We start from the raw sequence: 18,421 nt of genomic DNA, 5'->3' as shown, positions 1-18,421 counted from the left end.
ATTTACAGTGAGTTCCGTTTTGAGAGATATTTTTTGGACCGAAAAAAGTCCGCGAATACATTCCAGTGACACAGAAAAATTGCATAAGGGAAAGCGCGCTACCTTCGGAAGACTAAAGCATCGAGCAATTCATTTTTTTTTCAATGGGTTTTAAATTAATTTAGCCCAGTATAATATTATATTTTAAAGCTAATCCAATAGTCAAAAAATAGCTAAGGGTAAAAAAAGTTGAGTTGTCCGATGCCTGAGTCGCCCGAAGGTAGCGTGCTTTCCCCTACCCGCAGGAGATATTTTTGGAAAAACTTATACTGAAACGCCGTAATTTATGCAAAAAATGTAATTTATTCATATCATAGGAAATGTACTTTTAATTTATCGTACAAAAAAGTGTGCATGTGCATACCGTGCATACCTTTATAGGCGTCTCAAAAATGATTTTACTAATCAGCTCCCAGCCCAATAGTACGTATGATATTATGAAAATCATTCTTTGCGTTTCGTCTCTCAAAACGGAACTTATTGAATTTCAGAGACTTTATTAACATCATCTCTACTTATCTTTCAAATAAATACAGGGGTTCCGTTCCAGGTTTGTGCACATTTTTGAGATCGACGAAAACTGCGCGAAAATGGCTTTATTGACACAAAAAAATCGCATAGGGGGAGGTGGGGCTAAATTGTTATAAGACTTTTGCGTCTATTTCTAAATGAAGCTGGTCCTTACAATTATTTTATTTAGATCCACAATTATTTTGTTCATTCAAATTACATAATGATAAAACCCAGTTTCCATTAGGAATATGCGAAAAAAATCGTATAACAATTAGCCCTACCTTCGCATATGCATAGAAGATTTCTTTCGAATAAGTTTCAGGAACAATTTTGAGCGCTAAAGAACTGTTTTTCAAATTTACCACATAAAAATTTGCATACATTGAGGTGTCTTTCAAAAATCACTTCACAAATTACATTCTAATGGTAAGTCAAATTGCATACTTAGTGTATAAAATACATAATCCCGAGAATCCCTGCACTACACTCAGTCCCAGGACTATGTACATTTTTGGTACCGAAGAAAAAAAACGCGTGAAATGGCTTTATGCATCGAGAAAATTTGGACACCCTCAGGCGATTTCTTTTGAAAAAATCGGCCGTAGAACGAATTTCGCGCGGAGTAAAAGTATAATCAGAGCAAAAAGATTCATCTGTTTAAAAGATATTCATCAACAAACAGTACTGTTTGGCCAGAGTTCTTCTATAAATGGTTAGAATATTTATATTTTTAGCTTAATAAAAGAAATTAAAGTTTTATGCTAAAAAATAAGCAGTGTCTTCAAATTTTTCGCGTCTCTAAATAGTATACATTCAAGCGTATTTCAAAAATGATTTCACAAAAATTGACTCCCAAAAGTAGGCAAACCTGCATAATTGTGTGTATACAATCTCGTCAGGTGCATAATCCTCATAATCCCGAAGTGCATAATGCCGGAACTGAATGTAGTGTAAAAATTTCAAAATATCTTAATCGACGTAAACCTTGATCTTGATACCTTCATACTCATACAGGGGGTTCCGGCATTATGCATATGGGATTATGCAAATACGCTTATGCGTCTATGTCTTACGAATAAGACCCAATTTGAGAAATAATTTTTCAATTTTCCCAAGGGGTATCTCATTCCCATTTTTCTGACAAGGGTTTCTGTTTTCTCGGGTTTCGCGATGCAAAGAGTGAGTTTCTCAATATGAGTTACCCCTTGATTTATTCTCCTTGAGGTATGCAATTTTTTTTGAGGTGGCAAAGTCGAAATGCATAACATATGAATGGTTTGCGTGGAAAATAGCCTGAGAAATTCGCGCCAATTTTGTATATCGATGGCTCGCCATACAATTCTTTAACTCTTTCCGGACCGCAGCATATGCTGCAAGCCAACTTAACCATTTTTTAATCAAAAATATCCAAGCTTAGGAATTAATTGAGGTCCTACAAAAAATATCTTACATTTGGACATCCTTATAGTTTTTAATCATCCACAAGAATAAGACTTTTATCAGTTATGAATAATTAAAAATCATAGTTTTTCACAGAATATTCATATGCTGCTTTGGGTACTCAGAGTCCCAAAAGAGACGAAAGAGTTAAATATCAATAATAAATTATAAATCGACTTAAATTATTTTACTCCGAGAGATAATTTATTCCTGGGTTAGAGTTCCACTACTAGTGAAAATTTGGTGGAAATCCGATGAACGAGTGACGACTGACGAGATATTTGATACTTTTGAAACAAGTACACGGACAGAATAGGGATTCGTCAACTTCTAATGACTCTCCTGAGAAGTTGACATTCTGTATTATGGATATAGAACCGTCGATATATATTACGGCGTTTTTGTAATTTATTCGAAAGAAATCTTCTACGGCTGTGCAAATTTTCTGTATGCGTAAAGTAAAGCCATTTCGCGCGGTTTTTCTCGATCTCAAAAATATGCATATGCATGCATAATCCCGCGAACCCTGTGCCTCCCCCGTCGCCACCTGTTACAGTACCTGAGATTAAAGTGTTTAGTTCTATTATAGAATTTTGAGTACATATTTGTGTTTTTTCTATCCGTTTTATCCCGTAAAATTCTTAAGTGATTTTCTAGTTCGTTTATTGTTCTATGTAGCTTCTTCTCGTAAACTTATGAAAATTCTATGAAACAATTAAAATACTATGGGCAGAATATTTATTATACCCAAATAAAAATTGACAAATTTTTGATTTCAAGTATAAAGTTTTTAATTTAAAATCGGTAAAGCAAGCTATTTTTATAATCATAAAAAAAATCGTGCAAAACGATCATAGAAGGATCGCCTCATGTATCAAATTGTGATACAGAAGATTTTCTTCCACACCGAAAATATGGCATATGGACCTAATTTTCCATTTTCTTAATAAGTAGTGCTCAAAATAAATACCCTGTAAATATGAGACCAATCGGAAGTAGGGGAAAGTGCTCTCCCTTCGAACGTTCATGCCTTCGAATAATGTGAATTTCTTTTGTTTTTTGTAAAAGATTTTCACTAAATTATCACGGAATTATCAACAAATGATGTTAAGCCAACTAATATTTAATAGAAATGTGTAAGTCTCTTAGGAAAACTAAAAGAAAATTCACATTATTCGAAGGCATGAACGTTCGAAGGGAAGGTACTTTCCCCTACTTGAACGGACTGCTCCATTACAATAGCTGTGACTATGAAAAAATCATAGCCAAATTAGACGACTCCAAAATCCAAGACGATTGCAATAGGTGTGTAAAAAAAAACTTGAAATTTTTACTCGGAAAAAGAGCTTTATTATTCAGGCTTGGATTTTCTACTTCCTGGACGATGAGGCCAAGGCAGCAGCAGCTTCGTCTTCCTTAGCATGGAGAGCCATGAGTTCCTGCTTCTTAGTGGCAATGCGCTCCTCACGGCGCTTCCTGGCCTCACGGACACGCTGTCTCCTAGCTTCGGCCTGATCATTGAGCATCTTGGTGCGCTGCTTCTCGGCCTTCTTCTTGTGGATGTACTCCATAAGAACACGCTTGTTCTTGAAGACATTACCCTTGCTCTTCATGTACAGATCATGATACAGATGCCTATCGATCTTCTTGGCATCCCTGTACTTTTTCAGCAGACGCCTCAGCACACGCATCCTCTGCATCCAGAGGTACTTGACCGGCATACGGGCATTGGCTGTACCTTTCCTCTTACCCGTACCACAATGGCGTCCCTTCCTTCTGGCCTCGGTGTTCTTGCGCACACGATATCTGGAGTGCACCACCACGGGTTTCTTGATGATCAGACCATCCTTGACCAGTTTCCGGATGTTTTGGCCTGAAGCAGCAGAACTATGTTAGTGCTCTGGATAAAAACTTTATTTTCTTTTAATCTACTTACGGGAATTGGTGTTAGCGATCTCATTGACTTCATTGGGATCCAACCACACCTTCTTCTTGCCACATCCCATCACCGAGGCGGCGAGCCTCTTCTGTAACTTGAGGGAACTGCCACCCGGAAAGAAAAAAACACAATAAGTGAGGTTATGATCATAAATGTACCTAAAAATGCCAATTTCTCTGCGATTTATGGCAAATTTTTACACATTCGAACATTATAAATGTCGTCTGATTAAATATAAACACGCATAAGGCAGATTTCCTGGAAAAACCATGGGAATACTCAAAAAATGAGCCATGTGGAATGCTTTTACAAACAACAGTAATTTTAGGTCACTTAAAGCATGAAAATATACCATTTTTCACTTGAACTTTGTAAAAATGTATTCAGTAACGGATTTCACATCGTATCTTGAATTCATTTTTTGAGTTTTCCATGGTTTTTCATGAAAAATATGAAGAGAAACACGCACCTCATCTTGATTTCACCACACAACGATTCAGAAAGGAAGTGCTAGTGGTGAGTTTGTGTTGTCAAAAATTTGTCGCTCAGTTTAAAATGGCGGTTGCTTTTGCCGAATACTGAATTTTCTTGATAAAAGAAAAGGACAGCAAAAAATTTTCTATAATAAAGTAGTCATGGATAACAAATTGCAGTATAGTTAAAGAAAAGCTAACCGATTCTGCTAAAATAGGTGTATTTTTGATGAAATGCCTTTTCACCATTTTCTCCAATCAGGCAACACTACCATTTTGCTCGGAAAATTCGTCACGCTCAGTGTGGTGTGACACACAATAGATGTGTCAAATGTTTTTGCGAGAGTCACTCGATGCTCGGTGTTTCGTGTATTTTTGCCAAAATTAGTGTACTCGTGCCCCAGTTTCTTGTGCAAACACCCCCCTAAGTGACCCTCTGTGACTGTGGTAAGTGTTTATCACGTGAAAATTTGTGATTTTCCCTCCCTACCTGGTGTTTTGTCTTACCTGGCAAGTTACACAAAGAAGAAATGGTGTCGCGGGACGTCTTGTATAGTCAACATTTTAATCCCCACAAAGTGCTTTTCGTGACGCCCACGAAGCCCCACGAGAGGAAATCGATGGGCGGCAGTGGAATGTGAAAGTTTTTGACTTAGACCCCCGCGAGGTGGAAAAGTGCGCATAAAAAAAAGAGGTGAAACATTGCGGTACTCTTGTGGGATCAATGCCCGCAACTTGGACACCTTTTCCGCCTCCTGGAGTCTGACCTCGGGGTCCGTGTGGGTCAAATGCAGTTCCATTGGGGTCTATTTGATCACAGTCGAACGATTTTTTTTTTCTAAAAAACTAATCGCAAGGTTGCATTGCGTGTTAGACGGAATGTGTAGGTGTCTCGACTTTCAAGGTTCAGCTTATTGCATTTGTTTATTAAAGAGAAAGGGGTGAAGCTGGAAGGAGAAATGATCAAAAGATTGCGATATCTCGAGATCCAATAAGTCTAATAAGTAGCGATAAAAATCACGATAATTGAATGATTAAGAAAAAGCATATAACCTGATTTTATAGCGAAAACACAATAACACAGCATAGAACATAGTCACAGTAATATAGAGAATAATTTTTGGCACTGGTTAAATTTTACATTTTTTCTTATTTACATATTTGTATAGTGTGACTAGCTAAGAAAGGAAGCTACCATCGAAAATTAAAATCGGGAAAAAGAATCAAGAAAAATATCATCAAAATTGATGCGATGTCAAACTTTCCGTGCGCTACTTGGTGCAAAATTTTACATGACCTTCCGCGAAGCGAAACAAAGGAACAAAATTTCTGTCTGTCAGTTTATTTTTCTCATGCCAATGAAGAAGATTTAGCTGAAAATTTAGTACTCGGCGAGTGGCCTTCAAAGTTGAAGCCAATTTCTTATTTTCATTATTTATAAAAAAATTGTTTTTAAATTCTTTTCCAAGACAAAATTGGTTTGTGTCTTCAATATTTCCAATTATCTTTTATCAAATTCCGATAGGAATTGTAAATAATCTTACAACAGTTTTCATTAGCTGATTGTAAAGACATAATGCCCGGCGCACAATAATTTTTGTTTATAAACATATTTTCGAAATTGCATAATACGAGAGTGAACCAGATGACTAGATTGATATCTCACTCTTATGCCTAGCCCACTATGACATTTGTTTTCTAAATAGGTTTTTGAAATTTCAATGAGAGAGTGAATGAAAATTAGATTGTGTCATCTCGTTGACTTTCATAGAAAATTTTAAAAAGAAGTTTACAAACAAAAGGTATTGTAGGTATTGTACGTTGAACATTACTAAAATGAAAAAAACATGTTTACAAAACAAAAGTTGTTGTGCGCTAACATTTTTATTTTTATTTAATTTTTTCAAATTATTACATGGATAATTTGATATATTATTCAATGCTTTAGCCTTTGTTTTAGCAAATGATTTTGAAACGCGATCCCAAAGTGTACGAGTGATCAATCACTCAAAATTGAAGTCATCTGTTCAGTAATAAGAATTTGTTATGGTTTTTCATTAGGCACTCTAAAGAAGAAATTTACATTACAATAACGCTAGTAAATAGAGAATAAAATGAGTAAAATATATTTATTCTAAGTGTGATCCCCGACTGACTGTCACAGTTGTAAGTTTGAGTCCCACCCAGTTGAAATGATTGAACCGTCCGTCTGAATGGACATTTTTCCCATATACATTTAAATTTGCATTAAAAATTGTAAAGTGAATTATGTGTACTAAATGGAAAGAAAATCCGGTACATTAAAATAAATATTGTAAAAAAACGATATCAAAAGAAAAAAGATAGATTTAAGGCTTGAAGCCGTGGCACTTTTCCGTTTAATTTTCTTTCTTATGTGCTACATAAGGTGTTATTTTAATCTTTGATGGTTTTTGATTATGCCACGTTTCATTTAATGACTTTTCGTATTAGAACAAAACCCCAAAGTTTTAAGAAATTGATCACCCGAGTACTTCCAGTATCGAAAGTGAAGGTAGCGAATCCGAAAAAATCGATTTGAACCATGAATATAAGTCGGAGCCTCAAATGGATCAGTGGATAGAGTAGTGTCTCTATGACTGTGAACTCTCGGGTTCAAAGCTGAGCAACAGCAGAAAAAGTTTTCTCATGTTACATCGGCTTTGGATTCGTCTAGTGAATGAATAAATGCCAATGGTGCACATTAGCAAAAAAGTGAACCGCCTAAAAACAATAGAGGCTGATGCGAGAACGAGTTTTGTTATGAAAGTGGTACTTCAGTCGATGCAAATATTTACTGTCACTGATCCAAAACACACACCGAGATCGGCTGCTGTGATATAGTAGCGGCACTGGTTGCCCACAGAGCTGTGATATAGAGCAGCTTCCCGTATTAGGGGATAAGATAGAATAGGAGTGGGAAAGCATAAGGGGTCCAATTGGTGGCCTGGATGCATCGGAAATCCGAAATGGAGAACTGACCCTGGCAAAATTTTATCTTAATCTTATGAATAAAAGTCAAATTTTCAAAAATTAGCTCTCAATGATATGCGAATGCGAAATTGCATAATTGTGTTTGCACTAGGTATACAATCCCAGAATATATGTTAAGAATTTTGCACCCTGTTAGGACTCAAACTCACACAACTGCAACACTTAAGCCAGATTTATTGTCGTCCAAGCGACGAACACTGTTAACGAGGTCACTGTGACGCTCAAGGTTCTTTCGAGTGCCGATCTGTCGATTTTTTTCTAAAAATGATGTCGCATGCCGATCTGTCTAACAACGACTCCTATATATGTACCATAATATAAGATAATATGAAGGAGTCGTTGTGTCTAACCGTGTCCACGATAAAATGATCCCAAGAATAATGCTTTAAGAATGAAGTCTACATGATATTAAAAAAGAGAAAAATATTTTTTTAAACTTCAATTCATTGTAGATTTATTAGATATATTAATTTTTTTGTTCAAGTATTTGATTGGCGAGATCTCAAATCTTCTTCTTGAGTCCTCCTATCAAGGTCTGTACAAGATCATCACCGCGGTTCTTGGTTGTTTCAATCTATTTTTTTCTTGAAGTCCTCGATGTTCTCGACGCGTTAAGTCTTCTTCTTCAGATCGTATTTGATAATAGCCCAATATGTTTCAACTGGACGGAAATTTGGAGTGTTTGGCGGATTCTTCTCCTTGGGTACATAACGTACGTCGTTCTCCTCGTATCATTCTTTGGTTGCTTTTGAATAATGACACGACGCCATATCTGGCCAGAAGATCGGGGGTATGTCATGGCATCTGTACAGAGGCAACAGGCGTTTTGGAACAAGACTGGGAGAACATTTAGGTTTTTTTAACCATATCCCTCACAGATGTCGAAGGATTGTTCTTGTAGCGCATGATCACTTTTTGCTCCAAATCGCGATCTCCAATACCCCGATTTTTTGCACATCGAGGTTTCTGGGCAGTGGTTTTACTGTCGAATAATCGAAGAATCACCCTCCGGACGGTCTGGCGTGAGGTATTTGTGACTTTTTCAAGGTCCACGTAATTGATTCCAGGATTTTTAGATATGTGTACACGATCAGTTCCCTTCTCTTTTCCATTATTATTTCGTATTTCAGTGAAAAATGAACAGAATTTGATGAGAGTTTCACCAAAAAAAGGTAAAAACACGTGTTACAATGTTTACATACAACGAAAATGCGAAGCTAGTGACATCTGTCATAAAAATAACAAATCATTTGGAACAATTTTATCGTGGACATGCTTTTTTTTGCAAAATAATATCGATCTGCCGATTTTTAGTTCCATACGATGTACTATTTATGTAGAGTTTGGATAAATTATTTTATTAGTATTATTATTATTTTACCCATCGCCATGCACGGTTCACTGTTACAGCCACTTATTCACCTCTTGACGAGACCTCATCAGTCTATGTCAATATGTTTTGACGGTTTGCTGACGATCAACATAATGTACAAATCATTTGCATAAGCATTCAGACAATCATGTTTTCAGTGACATAATCTAAAGTATTCTCTGTGATTTCCCTGTGAAAAAAAACAACTTATCCGGAGCGAGAGAGACAATCAATAGAAAAGGAAATAATTCACGCTTACAAATTGAGCACGAAATCGCGTGAAATTTATCATTAAAGTAATATTTTTGCATATATGTACACAGAGTTGTATGTGTCATTTCTTTTTATCGGCCGTGACATAACACGAAAGAGAGAAAATCAATCTTTTCCCTATTTGTGTTTTTTTTCGCGTTCAGTGTTCAGCTGAGTTTATTGCTCTGCCAATGTTGATAAGAATAATGGTGTGAAAAGTTGGATGCACTTAAAAGATTCACTGGGTCTGTGATATGGGTTTGCCTTTAGTGTTCTCCAATTACGAATATGATTTAATTAGATGTTTTGTCTGACCTCAGATTAAGGCTCAATCTCATCGACATTATTTAATATCTCTCTGTTTGGCGTTAAAACTCTTTGAGAGATAATATTAAAAAAAAAGTGGGAGAATTGTCGAGGAATTTGCTGGACATTCTTCGCAATTCTCATTCAGTTTCTTCCGACCTTCCGAGCTGATCGTTGTGTTTTTAAGTTAGAACGTGTTTTAATAATGTATGAATAAAGCGTGAGTCATTTTGGTGACTTTTTCCGCATTTTATTAGTGCCATAACTAACGGGCATGAATAATATCTTCCACCAAAACATTTTGCTTATCAATTTCTGTGAGGCAGTGAGAAACTGATAAAAGGTGATTTGGTGAAGTTTTTCACGACAAAAGGTGTGTTCAATTTAATTACTAAGTGATTTTCCATGGTAATAAACTCTTAAGAACTTTCTATAAGACTTTTTTGTTCAATTTTAAGCAGAAACAAAGTGATTTACACCTTTTGTGCATTCTTTTGAAAATATTCGATGATGAGTGGCACAATTTTGCACGCAACTTGCTGTGACGATTTACCGTGTTAAAGAGAATCTTGAAAGAGTTTTTTTCTGCACATAAAAGAAGAAACATTATTATTTTTTTTTATGATTGTTCTAAATAAAATAGTGAGACGGAAATAGTTTTCTTCCGCTACTTTTTTCTTTCTCTCGCCACATTCTCAAATACCGCCTCCACTTTCAGATCTCAAGTCTCTATATAATTGAATAAATCCCGAGGGGAATCGTTCTTATTACCGTTTATTGAATATGATTGATTCATTCATTAAATATTCAAAGAAGACTAAAAGAAGAAAGAGGGACAAAATTAAATAAAATATGCTCCGAATTTCAGCACTTTTTTGCTCCATTTGATTTGCTTTTTGATGTTTTTCTTCCCAAAAATAAGCACAATTTTCGCAATAACTAGAGTTTGAGCAAAAAAAAGTCGTATATACGGAATGTATATTTGGCACATTCATTTCTATTTATCAACACTTCAAACAGTTGTAAGAGAGAGTCTAACCTCCACGAATGCAGATTAAAATATTGTTTGTTATTTCAATTTGCGATTAGAATTTTATAAGCGAAACCCAACACATGTGACAATATTGCAATTGAAGTTCTCATAGCACTTTGCTCTAATTTAATTTATTATTGATTAAATTGCAGTCTCAAATTACTATGTTTGTTAAATAGTGTTTCATCAAATACTTAAGTTCCTTAAGTTCACAGTAAAGTTATTTCTTTTTTTATTTATTAGAAATAATGACATTGATTCCTTGATTTGAAATAACAAAGATGAGAGGATTTTTTACAAATTCGTAAAATTAAAATATTTAGGGGGAAATGGGGCACCTCTGAATTGGGGCAGCTACAAACTTGGATTTGTTCTTTAATTTTAAATGGGATATTGAGCTAAGATCCAGTTTTGTTTAAAAATAGGAGAAAAAGCTCTATTTTGAAACTGCCCCCAGTCAAAGGTTTCTTTATTAGCTGAGATTCTTTACAATCACAGCTTTTGTGGTCCGAAGTGAAATCTGACCTTGTCAGATCGGGCTGAAATTTTGGATTTACACGTTTTAACGCTCATAGATCACGAATATCATTTGCGCTACAAAACGATTTTCGTGGACGTCTCGTGTGTCCCGTCATATAAGCACTTTGGAGAGAGAACGGAGAGAGATATCGACAAGCGGTTTTAGGCAAAGGTTAAATGTCGATGGGTAGCTTCAAATAATTCAAAATGGACTTACCCTAAACTCAAAAAATCACAAGTTCTCATAATCACTCGTCTTTCACATGGTCAGACTATATTTCTCATTTAAACCAGAGAGTTTACTGCACTCTGCGAATACTTCAAACTTCGAAGGTGCCGTGAACTCACGCCGATGAACTCACGTGAACTCACACATTCCATTGCTCTTAGTCGTCTTATCTAAGGCGTTGTTCATACCCATAATAACCTATGGGGCTGAGCTATTCTTCGCAGCTAATAGTGAAACGTTATGAAGGCTATCTGTGACTTTCCACGGTTGTGTCAGATATATTTGTGGTCTTGGTTCCCATGATCACATCTCCGAGCATCGTAATCATCGTAACGTATTGGTGATTGTGATCCGTCTGAGACCGGTATCATTCCTTTTTCGCTTGATTATTTCTAGGAGGCCGCATTACTTAGCTTTACTCTTGGTTCCTAGAGCCTCTGCCAGAGTTCGGGGACCCTTGGTTCTTAGAACTAACTCGAATCAGCTTTCTCATGCACTCTTTATCAAGGAGGTAGTAATGTTTAATTAATTTCCTCCAAGTGCCAGACTGTCTATTGACGAAATAGCGGCATACTTCCAGTCTCAGTCTAGCTAGATACAGTAGAGTTCCTCAAATTTGAACATTTGGGGAGTATGATGACATTTCCCACTCCTCAAATTTGAACAATATTTTCAAAAATCTAACGGAATTCATGTTAAATGTACTTTCCCTAAATTAAGAAAAAAATCTTTAGGAGAATATAGTAATGTAATTTATTGTGAAATAAATGGAATTTGTTGCGGAGGTTAATATAATACGATAATATTGAGGAAACAGTAGAGAAAAGTGGTTCTGATTCAAACTCCACGTAAAACTTTCTTCTCATAACCTCAAATTTTACATTTTCAATTCAATCGTCGCTCAAATTTGAGGAACTCTACTGTATTTTCATTTAGTATATTTGCTCCTGTTTTACCTGTTTTAGCTTCTTTACAATCTCAACTGTTGTGGTCCTAGGTGAAATCCGACCTCGTCAAATCGGGCCCAAATTTTGGATCTACACATTTTGACACTCAGATCACGAATATATCATATGGGCAAAAAATCAATTTTCGTGGACGTCCCGTTCGTCCGTTCGTTGTAGAACCGTTTCTGGAGCGAAAAGAGATATCGACAAGTGGTTTTCGACAAAGGGTAAATATCGATGGGCGGCTAGAAGTAGGTGATATCAGATCCACTCTCCACCCCCTCCTTCCACCATTTTGAAACACCCCTAAATTTTGATTTCTCAATACAGTCAGTAAACTCTCACTCAATTGGCTCTTTTTCAATCGGGCGAAAAATTTTGTTGACAATTTTCACGTTTAATTATAAAGCTAATTTGCTCAAATTCGCTGTAGTTCTTCCTATTTTATCGTGATTCTTTATAATTGAGTGCTTTTTGTGGAATTTACAAAGGCTTTGACGCCCAAATCTCTCGATAAAACGGATGACATTTCGCCCCAAATGCCCATTTGAGAGAGAGTCTACTGTAACTTAGCCCCTATGGCATCGATCGATCTAAAATTTTAGTTTGTTATAGCTGGACCTAAGAGCTTTCGATCAGTACCAAACTTAAGGTCCTCTGAACCTCCTGACTCGAGCTAGAAGCAGTCAAAAATTCAATTTTTAAATGGCCAACATCTCCGATTCTAATTGTCATAATTTGAAAAAATGTGGTGTTTTGGAAAGCTCTCCAAGGAAAAGCTCTCTTTTTTCTACAATTTTTTAACACCCCGATTTCATACGATTTAAACGAATAGGTCCGATTAACGCTTTAACGACGAGACACTTTTTACGGAATGAAAATCAACAATAAGAATTAAACTGGGAAACATAATCAATGATAAGTTTTACGTCTAACCTTGGAAAGTCCAACAGAGTCTGATTCGGTGTATTTTGTGCTTCTATGAACGATAGGGACAAAAATAGCCCAAAAATTTAAGTCATTTTTCTGACAATACTAATGAATAATATTTTTCGCTTTAATGAAAAATATTACGTATGAGTATTTTAGTTTTTATTGCCAAAAGGGTTTTGCTTTAAAAAATTGGAAGTGTAAGAAATAAATAAAACCAATTATGAATATGAGAAAATAAAAATTCGCCATTTTTTAGCTTAAATATTTACTATATAGCAAATAGCTAGAGACTTGCAAAAAATATTCTAGATTCCTTAAAACTTCTACCTTACAATTATGTACAGACATAAGAAAAAAATAACTTTAGGTAGTCAGGAAATTTTTTTTTTATGGGACACCGGCGTTCCAATCGTCCTTAAAGGGTTAATCGAAAAATCGAACTTCAAAACTTCGAAAACTAGACGATGCTTCTTAAAATTTTATTATGTTGTAGTTGAGTTGAGGGCCTTTTCAACGGTGGGTCGCACTCCTCCGTTAATGCTACGTGTTACCTGACCTGAGCTATAACCAAAAATGTATTGACCGGACTACATTTTCGGTGTTTCTGAAATTTTCGTATTGTATCTGAGATCGAGACCTTTCTAACGGTGGGTCGCATCCGTCCCCACTCTACCCCTCTGTACCTCGACCTGTACTATATCGAAATTTACCGGACTCTATCTCTAATGTTTATTAACACTAAACCTACTAAGATCCGGTCAAATTGACCGGTTTAACTCTTTCGTCTCTTTTGGGACTCTGAGTACCCAAAGCAGCAAATGAATGTTCTGTGAAAAATAATGTTTTTTAATTATTCAGAACTGATAAAAATCCTATTTTTGTGGATGATTACAAACTATAAGGATGTCCAAATGTAAGATATTTTTTGTAAGACCTCAATTAATTCCTGAGCTTAGATATTTTTGATTAAAAAATTGTGAAATTGGCTTGCAGCATATGCTGCGGTCCGGAAAGAGTTAAATTAACACATATAACATTTAAACGATGCAATGTCACTAACAAATTTTATGAATTTCTTAAAATATTACATGTTATATATTTTTCAGTGTTTAAGTTTTAATTTTTTGCTTTTGTCCAAGACATATTTGTGGAGTATCCTATCCTACCGCGGTTTGTCATTTGACCGAAAAACGACCAAAAACGGTCGGTAGGTTCAGTGGTAATTGATTTTAATGATCCTTCTTTTTCTTTGGTTGGCCTTCCATACTCAAATTATTTAAAATAGTAATTGACCAGTAATAAGCCCTGATAAGCTTATGATAGCTGAGATTCTTTACAGGCGATCTCGAAATGCGTTCAACTCGGCGTACTTGATACTCGAAATAATTGAGAATTCGATTGTGAGTTGAACTTTGGGGTAAAGAATCGCGTCAAGCAAGTTTTATCCATTTCGACCGACAAGAACAGTTTACTCGACGCGATTCTTTACCTCCAAAATTCACGTTACAGTCGAATTTTCAAGTATTTCGAGTAGCAAGGATCCCGACCCGAATTTCATGCATTTCGAGGTCGCCTGTAAAGAATCTCAACTACCATGAGCTTATCTAGGCTTATTACTGGTTTTTAACAACCTTTCAAAGATCCTTTTGAAAAGAAAGATATTATATTTCCTGATGCATTATTCAGAAGAAACCTGGTAAGTTGGGTTAATTATGCTAATGGACTTCCCTTTCCAGCACGGTGAGGATGCTTGACACACTGAAGCAATTCAGTCCCATTGGCGATACGGGATGTCTGGTAACAAAGAACAAAACCACCATCATCACAAATCTCTATGAGGGCATCCCAGAGACATTGATTCTCAATATCATCGCCTGGGTATTTCTCATGATCCTCTTCGCGGTGCTGCGTCAGCAGGCCTGGGACTATGGTCGGCTGGCCCTGGTCAATTCGTCTGGTGACAACCGTCGCTGGACACAACTCTTCTATGCCCAGGGCAGTGATGAGGGAGCCGCCGATGAGAGTCGTCAGGCAATAAATGGCACTGCTCGATCGTCCACTTCGAGTGGCGTCGAAGCGGCAAATGGAAGTGCAGCTGGGCAGGCGAGCAAACGCACCAGTGCTGCATCCACAGGAGCCCCCATTGACAGGGGTTTCTTATCGTGGATTCCAGTGACATTGAGGTTGCGGAAGGAGCAGATTTTGGCCCACAGTGGACCAGATGCCTTGCACTATCTCTCCTTTCAGCAACATTTGATTGTGGTTACAGCCATCATCACACTTGTGTCCATTGTTATCATCCTGCCTATTAACTTTCACGGTGACCTCATTGGGGATGTTAATACTTTTGGTCACACAACAGTGTCCAATCTGGATCCAACTTCGAGTGTCCTCTGGGTCCATGTAATTTGCGCCATTGCCTTTGTGCCTCTGGTGGTGCTGACCATGAGGAGATCATCGGGAAGATATGCCGGCAAAGTGGCACCCACAAGGACAATTATGGCCACGGACATTGATTCCAGGGATCGCAATAAAGCTAATATACGCAGCTATGTCAACGAACTGTTTCCAGACATTGAAATTGAAGATGTTCATCTGACGTACAACATCACAAAACTCAGTTCAGTGGTTCTGGTGAGTTTATATAAAATTTTTTATTTTTATTTTAGACAAATTTTATTTAATTTAGGTAGAAATTGATTCCTTCAGTAACTTTTTCTACACTGAGAAAAAAAGAGGGTGCGAATAATTTTTTTCCTCATAACTTTAACACTTTTTAGGTGTAAAAATATATCAACATTTTTTAATGTTAATTTTACACCTTTTTAAGGATAAAATTAACATGAAAAAGGGTAACTTTAACCCCCAATACACCTAAAAAGGGTAATATTTACACCGATTTCGGATCAATAATGCAGGGTAAAATTAACATTTACGGAATGTTATTTTAACTTTTTCGGATTTCTCTTACTCAGTGTACGAAATGATAGGTACTGAAATTTTTAGCTTCCTTTTCTTTCCTATTACTTTCTAAGAAATCCTGATCACTTTTGAAATTAGTTCATAAAAGACTTTAGAAAGCAAAATTTTATTGAAAATCTTCTGTTTCTAATATTTCTCTTTGTGAATGTAGAAAAAAAGAAGAAATTGGCAAATTATCCAAAAAAATTCGTTAAGGTATGCACCAGGATTGGTCAGAAAATCTGCAGAAACTTTCTGAAGAATTTTGTTCCAAGCCCAAAGAAAATTCGTAGGAATATCTACAGATTTATCGGCAGATTTTCGGTAGAAGTGTTGATATTTTCAGCAGAAATCTAAAAGATATCTGACGAAATTATTTAACGGGAAGTTTAACCCCGTGATAGTGAAATTTTGATAGCCAAAACATGTAAACAAATGTGAAGTTATGTTTGAAGCTATGAAAATGAGCCTCAAAATGAAAAGAAAAATATGTGATTATGAAAGAATCTCACTTAAAAGGGGAAGCAAAACGTCCTAGACTTTGTGAAGTGCTCGAAGCTGTGACTTAGATACTTAGATACTTTGAAAAGGGGTACATAAGTGGCTTTCAGAGTGAATCGTTAGCGGCGATCGGCAAAATATTGCCGATCTGGAGCTATAAAGATCGGCAGACTGGGACTATTTTGCTAAGAGCTCGACAGATCGGCAGAATTCGGCCGAGATTGGCAGATCGGCATCATTTTTGGAAGAAATCGACAGATCGATACTCGAGTGAACCAGGAGCGGCAGAGTTATCTACCCCTTGTGCTATCTACCCTTCAAAAGTATTTTCGCATCATTTATCGTTTACCGACTCTCAACCGATTTGAATCGGTTAATAAATCACTCAAAAGATCCTCCTAAATAATTTTAAGAATAATAAAATTGATTATCAGGCAAAAATTACATATTAATTCATAACAGGTTCATTTCCGGTTCACACTCAATTTATAAATCACGCAAAATAGATTCATAACAGATTCAGGCTTGTCAGGAATTCCAAAACCTTTCCAACGAGCCCAAACAAGATACCATGTAGTTGAGAAATACATTCTTTAGAGTCTTTTTAACTTTTTACCTTGAAAACCCGTTATTATATGAATGATTCAACGGTATTTTCGTATAAGAACGAAAAGTCCGCCTGAGTTATCTCTAAAACAGAGGTGTGCAAGAACAGTTTGAAACCGAACAAACGTCAAATGAAACTTGTACGTTGTACGTCAATGGTCCAAAACGTTACCTGAACAAACTTATTCTGATATTTATTCGGTTTCAACGGTTCTTGCACACCCCTGCTCTAAAATATATCCAAAAATAATCAAATTGCACGACGCGCTTTCGAGCAATCCCAAAAAATTGCTTTCAGAAGGGAAGGGAGGTCTGGGGGAAAGAGTCGATTATAGTCCATGAAGGTCCTAAGTCTCTATCTGTAATCGTTTAGGCTCTAGGCGTGGTTAATGAGTTTATAAAGACTAAAAAATGCCATTTTAGTTATCTGAGATTCTTTATAATCTCTTTTAAGTGAGTCTCTTTCATAATTACGCCTATCTCTTTTTATTTTGAGGTTAGCTTCCAACTTAACCTCACATATATTATAGCATCGAAATTTTGAAAGCACAATTGGTCTATATATTTAATCGGTAGAATAAAAAATAAAATTATTTTTAGAAAATCAATTAAAATTTTGCAACATGGCTTTGTATCTGTTTTTTTTCAAGACTTTTCGTCATAGATCCTTTTATCAAAAGATTAATTTGGAAGCTTTAAGGTTATGTAAAGCCTAATTAAAAAAAAAAAAGATATCAACACATTGTGTGTAGGATAAACACCAAATCTTCCGTAAAAAGTAAAGATTCGTATTGTTCGTATTGATCAAACCACGGTACAAGATTAAATACAAACCAAGCGTTCCTTATATTTAAAATTTACGAAGTTCTAACCTCAAAAACGTCTTGGCATTTTTATTTTATTAAAGATTTGTGAAATATCTTAAAAAAAAGGATTACATCCTTTTGAATTAGGTGAAAATCTCTTGAATCGTTTACCTTAGAAATTTTAGTTCATGAAATGATCTTAATTTTTTAGGTTAGTTTAATAACCTGAAAATTCAGTGTTGCCTCTTTATCAAATAAAGAATTTAGGCCCAGGGTTTTAACTGGTTTTCACTGAGAGAATCCGAAAAAGTTAAAGTAACATTACTGAAATGTTAATTGTACCCTGCAGTATTGATCCAAAATCGGTGTAAATATTACCATTTTTAGGTGTATTATGGGTTAAAGTTATCCTTTTCCATGTTATTTCTGCCCTTAAAAAGGTGTCAAGTTAACATTAAAATATGTTGATATATTAGGTGAGATTCTTAACAAAATCTCACCTACTATAATCCTAACAAAATTTCATGTCGTCCGATCGAC

The 18,421-nt window shown here is 35.9% G+C and overlaps 2 protein-coding genes across 2 annotated transcripts in view; one reads left to right on the top strand and one right to left on the bottom strand.

Moving 5' to 3' along the window:
- Nucleotides 1-3,319: 3,319 nt before the first annotated feature.
- LOC129801595 (60S ribosomal protein L19) lies at nucleotides 3,320-4,476 on the bottom strand. The gene is made up of 3 exons (XM_055846817.1): nucleotides 4,401-4,476; nucleotides 3,929-4,035; nucleotides 3,320-3,865 (listed from the first exon to the last, which is right to left on the bottom strand). The coding sequence occupies exons 1-3, from the start codon at nucleotides 4,403-4,405 to the stop codon at nucleotides 3,363-3,365; spliced, it is 615 nt and encodes a 204-aa protein (XP_055702792.1). The 5' UTR covers nucleotides 4,406-4,476; the 3' UTR covers nucleotides 3,320-3,362.
- A 240-nt stretch (nucleotides 4,477-4,716) lies between these two features.
- The window catches only part of LOC129800987 (CSC1-like protein 1), a 28,952-nt gene continuing 15,247 nt past the window's right edge, over nucleotides 4,717-18,421 (top strand). Inside the window, exons 1-2 of the mRNA XM_055845736.1 lie at nucleotides 4,717-4,851; nucleotides 14,744-15,641. Coding sequence (XP_055701711.1) covers nucleotides 14,754-15,641 — 888 coding nt within the window. The 5' untranslated portion in view covers nucleotides 4,717-4,851; nucleotides 14,744-14,753. The remainder of the gene's footprint in view (nucleotides 4,852-14,743; nucleotides 15,642-18,421) is intronic.

The sequence above is a fragment of the Phlebotomus papatasi genome, chromosome 2 (assembly GCF_024763615.1).
Source record: "Phlebotomus papatasi isolate M1 chromosome 2, Ppap_2.1, whole genome shotgun sequence".
In the NCBI taxonomy this organism is placed as follows: Eukaryota; Metazoa; Arthropoda; class Insecta; order Diptera; family Psychodidae; genus Phlebotomus; species Phlebotomus papatasi.
Note: the sequence above shows the minus strand (reverse complement) of the source record. Positions and strands in the feature narration are given on the sequence as shown.

Excerpts from the sequence above, each read along its gene's own strand:
- LOC129801595 (XM_055846817.1), bottom strand. Across the intron at positions 3,866-3,928 it reads GATCGCTAACACCAATTCCC|GCCAAAACATCCGGAAACTG; the intron begins GTAAGTAGATTA and ends CTGCTGCTTCAG.